Source organism: Leucopleurus acutus, assembly GCF_964270905.1.
Source record: "Leucopleurus acutus genome assembly, chromosome: 10".
Classification (NCBI taxonomy): Eukaryota; Metazoa; Chordata; class Mammalia; order Artiodactyla; family Delphinidae; genus Leucopleurus; species Leucopleurus acutus.
Window position 1 is genome coordinate 37,637,442 of NC_139153.1, and position 19,424 is coordinate 37,656,865.

Sequence of the window (19,424 nt, forward strand, 5' to 3'; positions counted from 1 at the left end):
GACCTTTGACTAACCATGTGGAGGTCAGTGTTAACCATGTCAGGAGCTAGTTCTGTGTACTGGGATGAAAAATCTGATTAGAGTGGGTTCACGAGAGAACAGGAGAGAAGTGGAGACACTGAGTATAGACAAGTCTTTTGTAATATTTTGCTGAAAAATGAAAAGAAGAGGGGATAGTAGCTTGAGGTGGGGGATATGGAGTGGTGAAGAGAGGCTTTCTCCCAAACTTAATTTGAAAGTGTTAAACTATATAGAAGAGTTGAAATAGTAGTACACATAACTACCACCTAGATTCATCAGTTTAGTATTTTGCCATAGTTTCTTTCTGTGTAAATATGTGTGTTTTTCTGAATTATAGAAAGTAAGTTGCAAACATTTTATCCCTAACTCTTATAACATGTATATCCTAGCAATAGTGACATTTTATTACATAATCACAGTTACCAAATATAAGAAAATTTATAGTAATTCCCAAATATCAACTAATATCCATCTCATACTCAGTTTTCCCGATTGTTCCTGATGTGTTTGGTTTCAAATGTTTTTTTTTTTTTTTTTTTGAACCAGGATCCAGCCAAGATTCACATATTGCATTTGGTTGTTATGTCTCACTAATGTTTTAAAGCCAAGAACCATTTCTCCAGTTTTCATGACATTGACTTTTGAAGAGACCAGGCTAGTTGTCTTGTGCCACGATCTGGATTTGTTTGTTTCCTTGTGGTGTCTCCCTATTTGTTCCTCTATTAAAGGAGGATTTTTTAAAAAGATTGGATATATTACAGCATGTCTGTAAGCTGATGGGAAAGATCTGGTCTCTGCATGGGTTGCACATTGTAGACTTTGGATAGTATATTGGGATATTTTAAGGAGAAAAGGGCATTTCGTTGATGCCTTTCTCCAAAAAGTAACCTGTCAGAGTATTCTGTGAGTAATGTTGGTTAGTCCACATGGAGAGTTTCTCAGTTTCAGTCTTAGAAACATTTTCTGTTTCTTGAAAGTGGGATGGGAAAGAAGAGGGTTTTCTTATCCCTATTGCAGTCTCACTTCTCATTTTCTTACTTGTGGCAAAGAGATTTTTCAAACCTTGAATGGGAACCAAAGTACATAAACTTTGCTTGTATGGGTGTGGTCTTCCTATTTTCCAGTTATTTTCAATGTTAGGCCTTTTATAATTTTGATGGGCTTTGGAAAGCATGAGAGAGATATTTTACGCAGCTTCTGTTTGAATTCGTCAGTGGATGGATTGGTCTGATTTTTCTCTTCCCACCCCTTCTTCTCTAAAGATTTATGATATTCAGACTGGCAACAAGCTGTTGACTCTGTTTAACCCAGATCTTGCCAACAACTACAAGAGGAACTGTGCCACCTTTAATCCTACAGATGATCTTGTCTTAAATGATGGCGTCCTCTGGGATGTCCGCTCTGCACAGGCCATCCACAAGTTTGACAAGTTCAACATGAACATCAGTGGCGTTTTCCATCCGAATGGGCTGGAGGTCATCATTAATACTGAGATTGTATCCTTTATGCCCATGTCTTAATTGCCATTTGTTACCTAGTTTGTAATGCAGAAATTATTTATCTTTCTACCAATACCTGGTCGAAGTATCCACACAGGTAAATAACCTGGTTTTTTTCCTTTGGTTTGAAGTATTATTGAATCTGTAGGGGATTCAATTGATACTGGTAATTATCGATGACTTTTACTAGCATGTTTTCTTTGTATTGGGAAGTGACCAGATTACTCCCTCCCACTTCCCCAGGTGTCAGATTGACTTTTATCTGTCTTCAGAAGGATTTTACTTTTGCTCTATAGAAATGACACATAAGAGTAAAAAGAAGTGCTACTATTGGGAGAGAGGGGAGCTCATGTAGTTTTTATGTATATGAGGATATTATAGGAGATTTTCAGGGTCATTATTCAGTAATATGCATTCTGAATGCTTTTGCTTTATCTTGATCTTGTTGACTTCTAAAGCATTAATACTTAGAAGGAGGGGAAAAGAAAGTGGTACTTCAGAATTTCCCTCATGAGGTTAAATAAGAAGTTTTGGGGAAAACAGTTTTCCTTGACCTTTCCCCTCCTAGTGGGACCTTCGTACTTTCCATCTTTTACACACAGTTCCTGCTCTAGATCAGTGTCGAGTGGTGTTCAACCACACGGGGACAGTGATGTATGGAGGTAATAAACTTTTCACTTTTCATTATTCTCTTTCTCCCTCCTCTCCCCACTCACTTAATTTGATACTTCCTATTTAGAAATATCTGTCAAATGTGAATTGAGAAACATTTCAAAGTTGTAACATAAGAGATAAAATAATAGTACAAATGGTGACAAAATTTGTTGATGAGAATAATGTCGATTTAGAGTGGAGGGCCACTGGCTTTGAAGATAACAAGTAAATCTTGTATAGAAAGAAATTTCATGAGTGATTTACCATGCGTATCATTATGAACTTCAAGAAAAACCTTTTTTGTCTTGTGATTTTTGTACGCTTTCAGCTGTAACAGTTGTTGGAAGCTAGATGAGAGGTTGAGGATATTGTTTGGATATGCAAGGAGGATGCTTTGAGAGGAATTTACTACAGGGAAACTCTCTGAAGTCTTGATTGTCCATTAATATTTTCTGCAGTTGTGAATAGGGGATGTTTCTGATTCTAATAGTATTTTGCTTCCCTTTCCTATTTCCCCTTTCTGTCCCAACTAGCTATGTTGCAGGCAGATGATGAAGATGACTTACTGGAAGAGAGGATGAAAAGCCCTTTTGGATCATCCTTCCGAACATTTAATGCAACTGATTACAAACCTATAGGTAAGTGTGAAGGTCAGGTATTGATGATTTTGCCTTGTTTTGGTGATCCTTATTTAAGATCCTCCATTTTCTGAGAGAAATATAATTTTTCTGCTTTTGAAAAGCAGAGGAGTTAGGGAAATATTTATGAACAGTCACCTTGAATTCCTTTAACAGAAAGGCTGGTTTTAAGATCACGGTAGTAGTCTAGTCCTGAGTCTTGTCACATTCTGTTTTCCAGCGACCATTGATGTGAAACGGAACATTTTTGACCTATGTACAGACACCAAAGACTGCTATCTAGCTGTCATCGAGGTAAAGGGAGCAAGAAGAAATCCTACTGTTTTATTCTGATATTTAAGATCATTTTCAACTTATACTCCAGACATTTTTGTCTGTTATGTGTTCTAAAGATGATGCATTTCTGGTGATAGATTAGGATAATCTACTCATCTGATGGGGAGATACACAGTTTAAGAGAAGTAGGAAAATCCTGATATAGAGCATTGTGGAGCGTCCCATCTCCTATTATCCTGGACTCACACTGTCAGCCCTTTCTTAGAGGAGTCAGTCTCTCTCCAGAGCATCCTCGGAACAGTGTTGTTCCCAGGGATGGTGGTCTCTCCCTTGCTGTCCAGGCCTTCTCATCCTGTTTTTCTTTCCCTCTCTGTGTCCTAGACATAACATTTTCAGAATCAGTTCAAGAATTTTGGGTATTGGAAGCTTTGATAGTTACAGGGTCAAGGTGTGTGAGTGCCAGTCATAGCTGAGGTGTGGATATGGGCCTTCTAAAAACTAACTTCTTGTGGACTGGGTGTTCTATTTCAGAACCAAGGCAGCATGGATTCTCTGAACATGGACACGGTGTGCAGGCTGTATGAAGTAGGCAGGCAGCGTCTGGCAGAGGATGAGGATGAAGAGGAGGACCAGGTTAGTGGTCTTTGAAATTTCTTTCTGCTGAATAATGCTTTATTAGAAATTATGCATTTCTGCTTTTAGTTACAGGGTTTTTCTTTTCTTTTCTTTTCTTTTTTTTAAAGATTTTTGCTATAGGGGTGTTTGCTACCTGTTAGCATATTCTGAAGGCCTGTCATGTGTCCTTGATCACTGAAACTGATCAGAAGAAAGCAGATTTTTATTATTACAAAACTTTAAGCAGTATCTGATAGTCCTGTGAGTTCCATTTATAGATTAATTTGCAGGTCAGCAATCTCTGATTTTGTTTTAGAGATTTCCTTGTACTCACCCTCAGAACCAGTGCCCTGTCTGGCTTCAGGATAAGCAGGCCCCCATTTTCTTAATGTCAGTACAAAACCAAAAAGTCACTCTGCTGAGCTGGATCATAGAAATGGCTTAACCTCTATAAAGTTCCGGTTTGCATTTTCTCAGTTTTATGGCATAGTCTATTTTCAGAGTATAGAATGGAGCTTACAGGGAAAGAGAAGATATTGATGCTTTTGAGAAATTAAACATTTATAAAATGTGGGTAGATGGTATCATGTCTCAGAATCTTAGCTTTTCCTTTTTTTTTTTTTTTGGTGGTACGCGGGCCTCTCACTGTTGTGGCCTCTCCTGTTGCGGAGCACAGGCTCCGGACACGCAGGCTCAGCGGCCATGGCTCACGGGCCCAGCCGCTCCACGACATGTGGGATCTTCCCAGACCGGGGCACGAACCTGCGTCCCCTGCATCGGCAGGCGGACTCTCAACCACTGTGCCACCAGGGAAGCCCCAGCTTTTTCTTTTTTATAGGGGATTTTAATTTATGGTCACATTATGCTAGGTGCTTGTCTGTGTGGTGTGTCAGTTGATGTCAGTTATGAAGAGTTCTTAAACTTCTGAGTTTCAGCAGATCTTTCCTGTCTGCTAGGCTCACACCACATTCTTTTTCTAAGCATATACTCTCTTGGCCCAATTCTCTAGACAAATCTGAGAAATGTTTATTGCTGAGTAATATAAAGTTGAAAATGAATGACTAGGTTTTTACATTTTTGTTGTAGATAATAAAGCAGATAAAATATCTTTTTTCCAGATCTTGGATTCATTTCTGTTTTTTCTTCCACTATGGTGTTGCTTGGTCTTGGTGCTCTATATCCTCTTAAAGGGCACAGAAGTGCCCTGAGTGAGGGCAGGGGCCACCATAGGACAAGAGGAAGCACACTTTCTTCTTTTTGCCCTGCCATTGCTCTCTCATCCTCACCTCTCCCCTGTTCTTTGGTAAATCATGCTCAGTGGTTAGGGCTAATGGAATAGCTTTCTGTTAGCATTCTTCCCCAGCAGCTTGTACTTAAGACTTAAAATAATTTTTAAGAGCAAAATTTTTGAAAGTGATAATTTTAAAAGTATTTTTTTTGTGCAAGTCTAATACTATGGGCCAGTGACTCATGTTTTTTTCTGACAGGACTTAGTACTGACTAAGCAAGGGTGATTTGTTTTGCCAGTTTGAGATTTAGGTATGTGTTCCACTATCGGGCTTTATAGGTTATGAACCTCTACTTTCTCCTCTAAATTGAATCCTTGAGTAAACCCTGCCACCTGGAATCAACAAGCTAAAACAGACTCACCTTACAGTCCTCTGTGTATACTCTCTTGATTGCCACTGTCTCTGGTAGAATGTTCTAACTGGCTAAGTATGCATTTTATTAGAGCTCAGAGATAATTCATAATCCCAGGAAATGGGTTTCTGAGCAGAGTGAGGAGAGGAGACTTGTATGTATTTGGGGTTAGTGGTCACTGTGGGATCAGAGCAGAGCCTTCTGCAGGGCTTACTTCTTGACCCAGAGGCATCCCGTGCCAGTGCTTCCCTCGTGGGATGCCCTCTTAGGGGGCAGTTTCCCAGCTCTGTCTTCCCTCTCTCCTCACACACAGATGAAGATAGTCATGATCCTTGTTGGATACCATGGGGATATTATTTTATAAAGCACTTTACTGAAAATGACATCCTCAGTACAATAGTTTTTGTTTTTTCTTGGATAGACTTTATTTTTTAGAGCAGGTTTAGGTTCACAGCAAAATTGAGCAGAAGGTACAGAGATTTCCCATAAATGCACTGTCCCTGTATGCATAGCCTCCCGCGTTATCAACATCCCACAGCACAGTGGTACATTTGTTACAAATGATGAACCTACATTGACACATCATTATTGCTCAGAGTCCATAGTTTACATTAAGGTTCATTCTTGGTGTTACACATTCTGTGGTTTGGACAAACATGAAGTGTATCCACCATTGTAGTATTGTACATAGTAGTTTCACTGCGCTAAAAATCCTCTGTGCTCCACAGATTCATTCCTCCCTCCCCTCAGCCCCTGACAACCACTGATCTTTTTACTGTCTCTATAGTTTTGCCTTTTCCAGAGTGTCATATAATTGGAATCATACAGAATGTAGCCTTTTCAGATGGGCTTCTTTCATTGAGTAATATATATTTAAGTTTGTTCCATATCTTCTCATGACTTGGTAGCTCATTTCATTTTAATGCTGAATACTATTCCATTGTTTGGGTGTACCACAGTTTATTTATTCATTTACCTACTGAAGGACATCTTCATCGCAGTGTTGAATAGTTTTGGCAATTATATTCTGGAGTAATTTGAATAAAGTTTTGGCAATTCAGAATAAAGCTCCTGTATCAATTCAAAAAAATACCTCGAAAAAAAAAAAATCAACATATTGTGTACCGTGTGCAGGTTTTTGTGTGGACGTCAGTTTTCAACTCCTTTGTGTAAATACCAAGAAGTGTTATTGTTGGATCATATAGTAAAAGTATGTTTAGTTTTATAAGAAACTGCAAAACTGTCTACCAGAGTGGCTGTACCATTTTGCATTTGTCATCAATGAATGAAAGTTCCTGTTGCTCTATGTACTCACCTGCATTAGGGGCTGTTGGTGTTTTGCAAATTTTGGTCATTTTAATAGATATGTAGTGGTCTCACTATTTAAAAAATTAATAGACATTTATTCCTTTAGTTGTACAATCAAAATGTGTGGTTTGATTTTTTTGAGTGGAAAGGAATTTAGGTCTTGCAGTTTTGCTTTGGTTTTTTGAAGTATAGTTGATTTAAAATGCTGTGTTAGTTTCAGGTGGACAGTAAAGTGATTCATTGATATTTAGTGATATATATTTTATATATATATATATTCTTTTTCAGATTCTTTTCTATTATAGGTTATTACAAGATATTGAATATAATTCCCTTTGCTTATACAGTAGTTCCTTATTGTTTATCTGTTTTCTATATAGTAGTGTATATCTATTAATCCCGAACTCCTAATTTGTCCTCCACCCTTTCCCCTTTGGTAACCATAAGTTTGTTTTCTATGTCTGTGAGTCTGTTTCTGTTTTGTAAATAAGTTCATTTTTACCCTTTTTTTAGATTCCACATGTAAGTGATATGATAGGTCATGATATTTGTCTTTTTCTGACTTACTTCACTTAGTATGATCATCTCTAGGTCCATCTGTGTTGCTGCAAATGGGATTTTGTTCTTTTTTATGGCTCAGTAATATTCCATTGTAAACGTGTACCACATCTTCTTTATCCATTCATCTTTTGATGGCCATACTTAGGTTGCTTCCATGTCTTGGCTGTTGTAAATAGTGCTGCTATGAATGAATATCGGGGCACATGTATCTTTTTGAATTAGAATTTTCATCTTTTCTGAATATGCCCAGGAGTGGGATTGCTGGATCACACGGTGACTCTGTTTTTAGGGTGTTTTTCTTTTTTTTTAAGATTTATTTTTTTTTTTTGGCGGTACGCAGGCCTCTCACTGTTGTGGCCTCTCCTGTTGCGGAGCACAGGCTCCGGACATGCAGGCTCAGTGGCCATGGCTCACGGGCCCAGCCGCTCCGCGGCATGTGGGATCTTCGCGGACCAGGGCACAAACCCGTGTCCCCTGCATCGGCAGGCGGACTCAACCACTGCGCCACCAGGGAAGCCCAAGATTTATTTTTTATTTATGTATTTAATTTATTTTTGGCTGCATCGGGTCTTCGTTGAGGCATACAGGATCTTTTGTTGTGGTGCGCGGACTTCTCTCTAGTTGGTGTGTGGGTTTTCTCTAGTTGTGGTGTGCAGGCTACAGGGTGCGTGGGCTCTGTAGTTGTGGCACACGGGCTCTAGAGCGTGTGGGCTCTCTCGTTGAGGTGCACGAGCTCAGTAGTTGTGGCGTGCAGGCTTAGTTGCCTCGCAGCATGTGGGATCCTAGTTCTCCAACTAGGGATCAAACCTGCGTCCCCTACATTGTAAGGCGGATTCTTTACCACTGGACCACCAGGGAAGTCCCTGTTTTTAGTTTTTTAAGGAACCTTCATACTCTTCTCCATAGTGGCTGCACCAACAGTGCAGGAGGGTTCCCTTTTCTCTACATCCTCGCCAGCATTTATTCTTTGTAGACTTTTTGATGATGGCCATTCTGACCGGTGTGAGGTGATACCTCATTGTAGTTTTGATTTTCATTTCTCTAATAATTAGTGATGTTGAGCATCATTTCATGTGCCTGTTGGCCATCTGTATGTCTTTGCAGAGATGTCTGTTTAGGTCTTCTGCCCATTTTTTGATTGGGTTGTTTGTTTTTTTGATATTGAGTTGTATGTATATTTTGGAAATGAAGCCCTTGTTTGTTGCATCATTTGCAAATATTTTCTCCTAGTCTGTAGCTTGTCTTTTCATTTTGTTTTCCATATAATGCCTTTTTTTCTTTTTTAAAAGAACTAACATTTAGTGTTTATTTATTTATTATTTTTGGGTGCGTTGGGTCTTCGTTGCTGCACGCAGGCTTTCTCTAGTTGCGGCGAGTGGGGACCACCCTTCGTTGTGGTGCGCAGGCTTCTCACTGCAGTGGCTTCTCTTGTGGAGCATGGGCTCTAGGTGTGAGGGCTTCAGTAGTTGTGGCACGTGGGCTCAGTAGTTGTGGCTCACGGGCTCTAGAGCGCAGGCTCAGTAGTTGTGGCGCACGGGCTTAGTTGCTCCACAGCATGTGGGATCTTCCTGGACCAGGGCTTAAACCCGTATCCCCCGAGTTGGCAGGTGGATTCTTAACCACTGCGCCACCAGGGAGGCCCTAATGCCTTTCTTTATCTCTAGTAACTTTCCTTGGTGTGAGGTGCTTTGTCTGAAATTAATATAGCTACCCTGGCTTTCTTTCTTTCTTTCTTTCTCTTTCTCTCTTTTTGTTTTGTTTTTCGGTGGCACCACATGCCTTGTGGGATCTTAGTTCCCCAACCAGGGATCGAACCCGGCGCCTCAGCAGTGAAACTGTGAAGTCCTAACTACTGGACCACTAGGAAGGTCCCTACCCTGGCTTGCTTTTGATTCATGTTAGCATGGTATAGATTTCTCTGTCCAGTTAGTTTTTTTTTTTAAGATTTTTTTTTGATGTGGACCATTTTTAAATTCTTTATTGAATTTGTTAGAATATCTTCTGTTTTATGTTTTGGTTTTTTGGCCGTGAGGCATGTGGGATTTTAGCATCCCGACCAGGGATCGAACCCACACACCCTACATTGGAATGTTAAGTCTTAACCACTGGACTGCCAGGGAAGTCCCATGGCCATTTAGTTTTAATCTATATATAAAGTGGGTTTCTTATAGACAACATGTAGTTGAGTCTTATTTATTGATCCACTCTGATTATGTCTCTCTTTTAATTGATGCATTTGGAACATTGACATTCAAAGTAATTATTGATATAGTAGGATTAACATCTACCATATTTGTTACTTTTTCTATTTGTTCTTTGCTCCTGTTTTTGTCTTCCATTCTTCTTCTGCGTTTTGTGTTTTTTTGTTTGTTTGTTTGGACACGCTGTGCAGCTCACGGGATCTTAGTTCCCCAACCGGGTATTGAACCCTGGCTCAGGGCACTGAAAGCACAGAGTCCTAACCACTGGACTGCCAGGGAATTCCTTTTTGTGGTTTTAATTGAGTATTTTATAGGATTCCCCTCTCTTCTTTGTTAGCATATTAGTTATACCTTTTTTTTAAACTTTCTTTAGTGGTTACCCTAGAGGTTGCAGTGTACATTTACAAGTAATCCAAGTCCACTTTCAAATAGCACTGTATCTCTTCATGAATAGTGCAAGTAACTTATGATAACAAAATCTGTAGTCCTAATTCTTTCCTCCTATCCCTTGTTTCATTGCTGTCATTCATTTTACTTATATAAAAGCAAACATAATTGAATACATTGTTGGTAGTATTATTTTAAACAAACTACTATTATTTTGAACAAAGATCAGTTAAGAATAAGAAAAATAAAATGTTTATTCTACCTTCACTTATTCCTTCTCCAGTGCTCTTCCTTAATATATTCAGAGTTTCTAACTTTTTTCCTTCTCTCTGAAGAATTTCTTTTAACATTTCTATCTATATTTATTTATTTATGGCTGTGTTGGGTCTTCTTTGCTGCACGCGGGCTTTCTCTAGTTGTGGCAAGTGGGGGCTACTTTTAATTGTGGTGTGCGGGCTTCTCGTTGTGGCTTCTCGTTGCAGAGCACGGGCTCTAAGCACGTGGGTTTCAGTAGTTGTGGCACATAGGCTCAGTAGTTGTGGTGCATGGGCTTAGTTGCTCTGTGGCATGTGGGATCTTCCCAGACCAGGGCTCGAACCCGTGTCCCCTGCATTGGCAGGTGGATTCTTAACCACTGAGCCACCAGGGAAGCCCTCTTTTAACATTTCTTGCAAAACAGGTTTACTGGCAACAAATTCTCTCAGTTTTTGTTTGTCTGAAAAAGTATTTTTCCTTCACTTTTTAAAAATTTATTTAGGCTGTGCTAGGTCTTAGTTGTGGCACGTGGGATCTTCTCTGCGGCGTGCGGACTTCTTCTTAGTTGTGGCACACAGACTTCTTAGTTGAGGCATGCGGACTCTTAGTTGCAACATGTGGGATCTAGTTCCCCGACCAGGGATCAAACCCGGGCCCCCTGCATTGGGAGCGCAGAGTCTTACCTACTGGACCACCAGGGAAGTTGCTCTCCTTCACTTTTGAAGGATACTTTCACATGGTATGAAATTATAGGTTGGTGGTTTTGGTCTCTCAACAATTTTTTTTTTTGATAGAGGTTTTTTTAAAAAAAATTTATTTATTTTTGGCTCTGTTGGGTCTTCGTTTCTGTGCGAGGGCTTTCTCTAGTTGTGGCAAGCGGTGGCCACTCTTCATCGCGGTGCGCGGGCCTCTCACTATCACGGCCTCTCTTGTTGCGGAGCACAGGCTCCAGACGTGCAGGCTCAGCAGTTGTGGCTCATGGGCCTAGTTGCTCCGCGGCATGTGGGATCTTCCCAGACCAGTGTTCGAACCCCTGTCCCCTGCATTAGCAGGCAGATTCTCAACCACTGCGCCACCAGGGAAGCCCTCTCAACATTTTTAATACTCCATTCCACTCTCTTCTTGCTTTCCTGGTTTTGGAGGACACATTGGGTGTAATTTTTTTCTTTGTTCCTCTACAGGTAAGATGTTTTTCCCCTCTGGTTTCTTTCAGGATTTATTCTTTATCTTTGATTTTCTGTAGTTTAAAAAATGATGTCACTAGGTGTGGGGTCTTTTTGGGCATTTATCCTGCTCAGTTTTCTCAGAGCTTCCTGGATCTGTGGTTTGGTATCTGACATTAATTTGGGGGACATTTTCAGTCATTATTGTTTCAAGTATCTCTTCTGTTCTTTTTTTTTCTTCTGCTTCTAGAATTTCCACTACATGTATGTTATGCCTTTTGTGGTTATCCCACAGTTGTTATTGGATATTCTGTTCTGTGTCTTTCAGTCTTTGTTCTCTTTGCTTTTTAGTTTTGGTGGTGTCTATTGAGATATCCTCATGCTCAGAGATTCTTTCCTTAGCAGTGTCCATCCACTAAGAAATCCCATCAAAAGCATTCTTCATTTCTGTCACAGTATTTTTGATTGCTAGCATTTCTTTTTGGTTCTTAGAACTTCCATCTCTCTGCTTCTGTTGTCCATCTATTCTTGCATGCTGTCTACTTAATCCATTAGAGAGCCCTTAGCATCTTTTTTTTTTTTTTGCGGTACGCGGGCCTCTACCGTTGCGGAACACAGGCCCCGGACGCACAGGCTCAGCGGCCGTGGCTCATGGGCCCAGCCACTCCGCGGCATGTGGGATCTTCCCGGACTGGGGCACGAACCCGTGTCCCCTGCATCGGCAGGCGGACTCTCAACCACTGCGCCACCAGGGAAGCCCTGCCCTTAGCATCTTAATCATAGATGTTTTAAATTCCTGGTCTGTTAATCCTTCCCATATCTGAGTCTGGTTCTGATGCTTACATTGTCTCTTCAAACTGTGTTTTTCTTTTCCTTTTAGTATGTCTTGTAATTTTTCCTCCCCTCCCCTCCCCTTGCCTTGCCTCCCCTCTCCTCCCTTCCTTTCTTTTTGGCTGCCTTGGGTCTTCGTTGCTGTGCATGGGCTTTCTCTAGTTGTGGTGAGCGGGGGCTACTCTTCATTGCAGTGTGTGGGCTTCTCACTGTGGTAGCTTCTCTTGTTGCGGAGCACGGGCTCTAGGTGCGTGGGCTCTAGTAGTTGTGGCTCACGGGCTCTAGAGTGCAGGCTCAGTAACTGTGGCACACAGGCTTAGTTGCTCTGTGACATATGGGATCCTCCCAGACCAGTGATGAATCCATGCCCCCTGCATTGGCAGGTGGATTCTTAACCACTGTGCCACCAGGGAAGTCCCTTGTAATTTTTCTTGATAGCCGGACATTATGTGCTGGATAAAAGGAACTGTTGTAGGCCTTTAGAATGTGGTGGTAAGATGTGGAGGAAGGGGAAGCATTTTTTAGTCTTATAACTAGGTCTTAGTCTTTTAATGAGTCTGTACCTCTGTACTGTGAACTTCACACATCTTCTCATTTTTTTCCACCTCCTTTTGATGGTATAGATGGCTAGAGTGGGCTGGAATTGGGTATTTCCCTTCCTTCAGCAGTTCAAGCTCTGGTTAAGTAGTTTCTCCTTAGGGTAGCCCTTGTTAAGAACAGAATGCTGTGATGTATTTCAAAATGTTACCTTTTCCCTTCCCCCTGCCAGAAGCACTAGGGGATTTTTCTCCAATATTCACCACCAGAACCAGGTCAAGTTCCAGAGGTAAAACTCACAAATGTGTGGGGGCCCTGATGACTGGCCTCAGAAGTTTTTATCTCTCAGACTTTGCTCAGAATTGTCTCCAGCCACTGGTCAGTTACAGTTCAGGTTTTCCTCCTTGGTACTGGTTCCTGTAGAGGTTTGTGTTTCTGGTTTATGCTCTGGCAAGTTGCAATTCTCTGTATTTCTCCGATTTTGGGGCAGTGGTTTGCCCTGTCACCCCACTTCTCTGTTGAATCTAAGAACAGTTACTGATCTTTTTAGTTTGTTCAGCTTTTTACTTGTTAAGGTGGAGTGGCAACTTCTAGCTTCTTATGTGCCTAGAAACCAGAAGCAGTACCATAGGTTTTTAAATACCATATTTATTATAAAGGACGGTTAGGTTCCAGAGTTTAAACCACTTCACCAGATACAGCTAGGAAATTCCTATTATAGAAGGGATTTCCTTTAATGCTTCCCGGCTGCTTGGCCCATAGAGTCCTCAGTGATTTCCTTGGTTTCATGGGTGAGAGGATCCCACAGTATTTAAACCTCATGTGAGTTGTGAGATCTGGGTAAAAGGGAGAGGTCTTCAGATGGATACTTGAGATCTTTGATTTATTTGTGACATGGATCTTCATGTTTTCTTGAATGCAGCAGTGTTTAACTCCTATGTGTTGCTAGTATTTCTTCATACCAGAGCTTGCAAGTGGTATTAGATCCTCCAAACATCATGTAGTTGCTTTGAGTCAGTTTCTTAATAGTGTCTGGTCTTTTATTCTTGTGGCCTTTGGCTTCCTTAGACACCACCTTCCCTTAATGCATACTCTTTTCCACTTTAGCTGTCGTGAATCAAGATGTAGTTTATCCTTGAGTAGGTATAGAAGGTGATGTTGTCAAGCTGTTTGTTGGTATATTATAGTGGTACAGGTGGCTGCAGACTGTCTCATCCTCCATGGGTTCATTCATCACTACCCCTCTCATTATAGATCACTACAAGATATCAGTTTTGTCTCAAGCTTCTTGGATGTTACTTGTTGAACTGTAAATCTGAAGCAAAAACTGGGTTTATTTAAAGTTATTTATCAACACCATTATTCCTACTCTCCCACATGCTTGCAGTTTACAAAGCAGTGGGCAACAGTCTTCTCTGGGAGCTGTCACATGGGTCCATGTGATACCTGGTGTCTGTCTTTGAGGAGGAGGTCAAGAAAAGAGAAGCTAGATATTTTGGATGCTGGGGGGCTATTATTGGGTTTGGCCTCATTCTTCTTGCAGATTTGGAGTGATGGGTGAGAAGTGAATCTTGGGTGGCTGGCTGTGGAAGCAAGAGACCACCATAAAGGAACACCCTAAGTGTTCTTCTCTTCTCATTCCACCCTCTACAGGGAGGCTTGGGTCAGAGAAGAGACTGGTTCATTCTTCTGTGGTTCTATTTAACTTTCATTTTGAGAGGTTAAGGGAGAAAGATACTAGAGAGAGGTAGGGTGGTGTTTAGGACTTCTGACTCTGGTTCAGGAAGGAAAAATAGAGGCATAGAGGGCCAAGGCCAAGAGGGACAGACTCAAGAGGGCCCTAATGAGTGGCCCTAGGGCTCAGTCTGTGGAAGGGCCTGAAAGGTTTCTAGTTGGAAGAGGAGTAGGTGTCTGTGTAGGTGTGCACTGTGAGTGACTTAGCACTGTTTCTGGATTTCTTAGGGTCAAGGCACATTGCATGGCACATACTGATACCACTGTCCTTAGGGATCAGCTGGTGCATTTCATGTTCGAAGGACATCCGTTAGAGAATTTGTTTCCCCCTAAGCCCTTGACATTTTGGTTTTTGATTCAGATATGTTTCAGTGTGATAATACTGTATCTATTTAAGCAGGCTTCCTTTGTAACCTTAATTCTGTTGATTCACATGTCCTCTTAGTATCTTGCAGTGGTGTTTTCCTGTATTTACTATCTTCATCAGATTTCTCCTCATCACCTCTTCCCTGTATCAGCTTGATTTTTTTTTAACTTACTTTCCTTTGTTTGCTTCACCTGATTTTAAAACTGGAGACTTCATTTTCATTTGAGTCATTTGCCAGTCAGAGTTTTGTCCTAGTCCAGATATCTGCTGTCAGGTCTTCTCAGATGTTCCAGGTATGACTTGCATGGCTCAGGGATGCAGGCACCTGTGACCAACACCTTTGAATTTGCCTTTTCACCTTAGCAAAATAAACTCAGAATCCTGAATGGTCAGCTGCCATCTGATAAGATGGTCTTGCATAAAGTGCCTATATAAATGGTTTTTATTGATTGAAAAAGCTTTATTGAGATATAATTTACATACATAAAAATGGTTGTCTTTTGCCCTTCTGTTTAAATAAGCTTGGAGATTAACAAGAAGGGATGAACTGTACCACTGTATTGTTGAATGAAAACATAATACAATGTATTTGACAGCTATAATATTTGATTCCTGCCAGCCTTCAGGCATTTGGTGAAAGCAGAGATAAAGCTAGGCACTTATCGAAACTCATTATCCATTGGAATTTCGGTATATGTGTTGTTTTAAAAAATCAATTCAGTCAACTTTGATGTTAACTTTTAGGAAAATTATAAAACCAAAGATTAGTAATTGATCATTGTTCTTAGATTTTGAAAAGCCAATACATTTCAACTAATTATAGTTAATCTTAAGTTTCTTTTAAAACCAAAAGCAAAACAAGGGAATAATCTTTCTTTTCTCCACTCCACTTTGGAATTTGGGACACACTGTGTGCTGTGCTTCCTGTGTGTTCTCCACTGCCTAGAAGTGGATGGTAAGAGTCTTTACTGATTACACACCTGCTGTAAGCTTGGTCAGTGATTCCTGAAAAGCCTTTTTTTCCCAACTAAGAAATTTAAAATATATGTGAATTAGATTCTGCTGATGAGGAGAGAAAAGCACAAGTGTTTATGACCCTGAAATGAATCTATAGCTTTTAAGGATAGTTAACAACAGGAACAAGTGTCAGGAGGAGAAGCAAGAGTTTAAATTTTGCAAATATGACGTTGAAATGTCAAGACAGTAGGCTCAGGTTTTAATTGCATTTTAAAAAAAGCTATACTAGGTTTTTTTTTCTTTGCGGTACGCGGGCCTCTCCCTGTTGTGGCCTCTCCCGTTGTGGAGCACAGGCTCAGGACGCACAGGCTCAGCGGCCATGGCGCACAGGCCCAGCCACTCCGCGGCATGTGGGATCTTCCCAGACCGGGGCACAAACCCGTGTCCCCTGCATCGGCAGGTGGACTCTCAACCACTGTGCCACCAGGGAAGCCCTATACTAGTTTTTAGATTAACTGTTTTTAAAGTATGATGAGAGGTTTGGTGTTTTTCTAAGAGATTGGTTATATTTTTGAAGGCAGTGTAAGCTAAAAGCTGTTTCTCTTGAAAAATAGACATGTATTCAAGAAGAATTTTGAATGGTCTAGAAACAAATGGTGCACTAGTTAAAAGAAAATCAAATTAAGTCCTAGAGAGCAAGACAGTTTGATAGGAGGGAAGGTCAGTGGTAATAACTTTTCAGGAATACCTTGGAGATATTGTGGGTTCAGTTCCATACTACTGCATTAAAGCGAATATTGCAATATAGCAAGTCACATGAATTTTTTTGGTTTCCCAGTGCATATAAAAGTTATGTTTACACTGTACTGTAGTTTATTAGGTGTACATACCTTAATTAAAATACACTTTATTGCCAAAAATGCTAACCATCATCTGAGCCTTCAGGGAGTTGTAATAATAACATCAAAGATCACTGATCACAGATCACCATAACAAATGTAATAATAATAATAATGAAAAAGTTTGAAATTCTGAGAATTACAAAATGTGACATGAGACATGAAGTGAGCAAATGCTGTTGGAAGAATAGTGCTGATAGATTTGCTCGATGCAGGGTTGCTTCAAACCTTCAATTTGTAAAACAAAAACAAAAAACCCCGCAGTATCTGCAAAGTGTAATTGCAGTAAAACAAGGGGTGCCTGTATTCACTTTTTTGGTTCTGTCATTGGGAGTCTTTGGATAGGGTACATTATTACAGGAGAGTAGGATTTTAGAACCAGAGGTCATCTTGTACAGTGGTTCTTCATTACGGTGCACTCCACAATTCCTGGGGCACCTTTCCAAAATCCTCCTGTTGGAGCTTAATTTGTAAAGATTGGTTCTGTCAGCCTGGACCCTGGGTGGGGTTTAGGCATGTGTATTTTGGAGAACTTTCCCAGTGCTCCAAAATACACATTCTGATGGCCACACCTGAGTAGGAACCAGTGATGTAATTAAATCCTCTCATTTAACAAGAAATTAAGATTTAGAGAAGTTGGCATTAAATGGTTGTTTAGTAATCATTGCTTCTGTTGTAATTCTGTAATGTGGGCAGCATTATGGAGTGCCTGGGTTTTTTGATCTGGGAAGGGATAAGACCATAGACAGTTGGAGAGACTGGAGGTAGACAGGAGGAGGGAGAATGCAGTAGGTGAGTGGAATGAGAGGGGAGTGCTGGGCACCCCAGGTCTGTGAGTGACATTAACTAACTGGGTGTGAAGCCGTGAAAGTGGGAGAAGTGAAAGATGTTTGAGGTTTCATCTGGTAACTGGGAGAAGTGTGGGAAAGGTGCTAGGTTTAGGGGGTGCTTTGAGTTCAGTTTTAGAAGTTTCTGTGGTACAGATGGGTAGAGTTATCTAATGTGAGTTCAGGATTTATGAATGAGAGGAAATGTAAAGGCAGAAATAAATTTTAAGTTGTAGGAACCTTTATGCCTAGGAGATCTGGAAGGGATCAGGTAAAGATCAGCAGCCCAGTGTGGGAGCCAGGATTGGTTAGTGTCAGTCATTGTAGAGAAGCCCCGTGGTTAGCCATTCAGGCCTCTTTAGGAAGCTTCCAGTTATTAGGAGCAACAGACTATCTGACCACTTAGTATATGCTAGGCACTTTCCAAAGAGATTATATACATACATGTATACACATTTTTTCCCCCATTAAATCCTATCAACAACCCTATGAGGCTAAGTAAACATAGTGTCAGCAGAGTTTGGATCCTGTGAGGCAGCCTGGCTCCAGAGCACATACCATTACCTGCTACACTGTGGAGTGCTGTGGGCAGAAGCCGGACCGTCAAGTGTTAGAGGAATAGAAGACAGAGTGAGTGGATGAGTGAGCAAGTGGTGGCTGAAGACTTGGAGGCCAGGAGTAGGGTTCAGGTTACCCAAAAGTCTATAGATGGAAGGAGTTTAAAGCCTGTGTAGATTAGAAGTTGTTAGGTTTGGGGAAGCTGACTTTCTTCAGAGAAGGTAAGAAAGCTAGTGGAGCCAAGTGTGAGGGTGGTTGTGAGTGAGTGAGCATGAGGAAGGTGCAGCATGGTAATAAGGACCGGGGGTGGACTGAGGTCCAGAGCGGAAGTGGAAGGCTTTCTTCTTCCTCAGACTATGGTTGAAGTCAGGTTTAGATGTGGTGAGGGACCAGAGGGCAGCTGAGGGAGCTTATGCCAGTTGACCTGTTCTCTGTACAGGAGAGGAGTGGGTTGATTTATCTGCAGGGGTTTGGGCCTTTGGCTAACCATGAAATTGACTTAAGATGGAACCAAGAAGGGAAGAATTTTAGAATTTTTTCTGTAGGAGAATTTATTAGTAGTTTAAAACAGCGTGGCCCTGAATTCCTGTTTCTAAGCTCTAAAAGAGAGGTCTTAGAGAATTTTTTAAAAATCAATATTCCTGGATCCAAAACATCTAAATGTTGCTGGACTTGAATCGGGATTCTAGCAAGATTTGCTTTTTTCATTAAGTAATAATTTTTGGTTTTTTGGACCACTTTTTTGACCACTCATTAGTGGAAGCTTTATTCTCTAGATATGAAGGAGAGGGCCTTACTAACCAGGTACTTAAACCTGCAAGAATGCTCTTAAAATTGCTTCCTAGACTCTTTTGGGTTCAACCACAGAATTAGATTCTACCACAGCACTTTGGATAGATCTTGTGAGCCTCTGTTCTGTTTCATGCTCCACGTTTCAGATTTAAAATTTAGAAAGCGAGTTTATGGCCATATCCATGTGTAACAAAATACATGTTAAACCACTGGTCATTAAATCCAGAGTATAAATGATGAAGTGATGTGTTTGAGATTCAGGTAGGTCTCCCCTTCCTATTCATTTCCCTTCTCCTGTTGTCACATATGTCATCATGGCCTTCTGGGATGAATAAATATAAATTATTTCTTCTGCTACAAGATTAAGTAAAAGTAGGCTTCTGGAAGAATTTGGAATGGTATCTGTAGTTCAAACCTTAGACCCTGGTTGACCTGTTTTCTAGGATTGCTCTTGACTTTGGAGCTTTTTCTTAGTTCTCCTGGATCAGCTAAGTTTTGATGTTTTTAGAAATGAAGAACAATCTTCCTTAAATTTGCTGATACTCTTTTTTATTTTTTTTTTGCGGTACGTGGGCCTCTCACTGTTGTGACCTCTCCTGTTGCGGAGCACAGGCTCCCGACGCGCAGGCTCAGCGGCCATAGCTCACGGGCCCAGCCGCTCCGCGGCATGTAGGATCTTCCCAGACTGGGGCACAAACCCATG

At 40.9% G+C, this 19,424-nt stretch overlaps 1 protein-coding gene across 3 annotated transcripts in view; it reads left to right on the forward strand.

Annotated features, from left to right (window-relative positions):
* DCAF1 (DDB1 and CUL4 associated factor 1) overlaps positions 1–19,424 on the forward strand; it is a 93,177-nt gene that overhangs the window by 65,787 nt on the left and 7,966 nt on the right. For all 3 annotated transcript variants that reach the window (XM_082848223.1, XM_082848221.1, XM_082848222.1), the window contains 5 exons: positions 1,284–1,517; positions 2,089–2,182; positions 2,708–2,812; positions 3,033–3,106; positions 3,620–3,721. In XM_082848223.1, the coding sequence (XP_082704349.1) occupies positions 1,284–1,517; positions 2,089–2,182; positions 2,708–2,812; positions 3,033–3,106; positions 3,620–3,721 (609 nt within the window). The remainder of the gene's footprint in view (positions 1–1,283; positions 1,518–2,088; positions 2,183–2,707; positions 2,813–3,032; positions 3,107–3,619; positions 3,722–19,424) is intronic.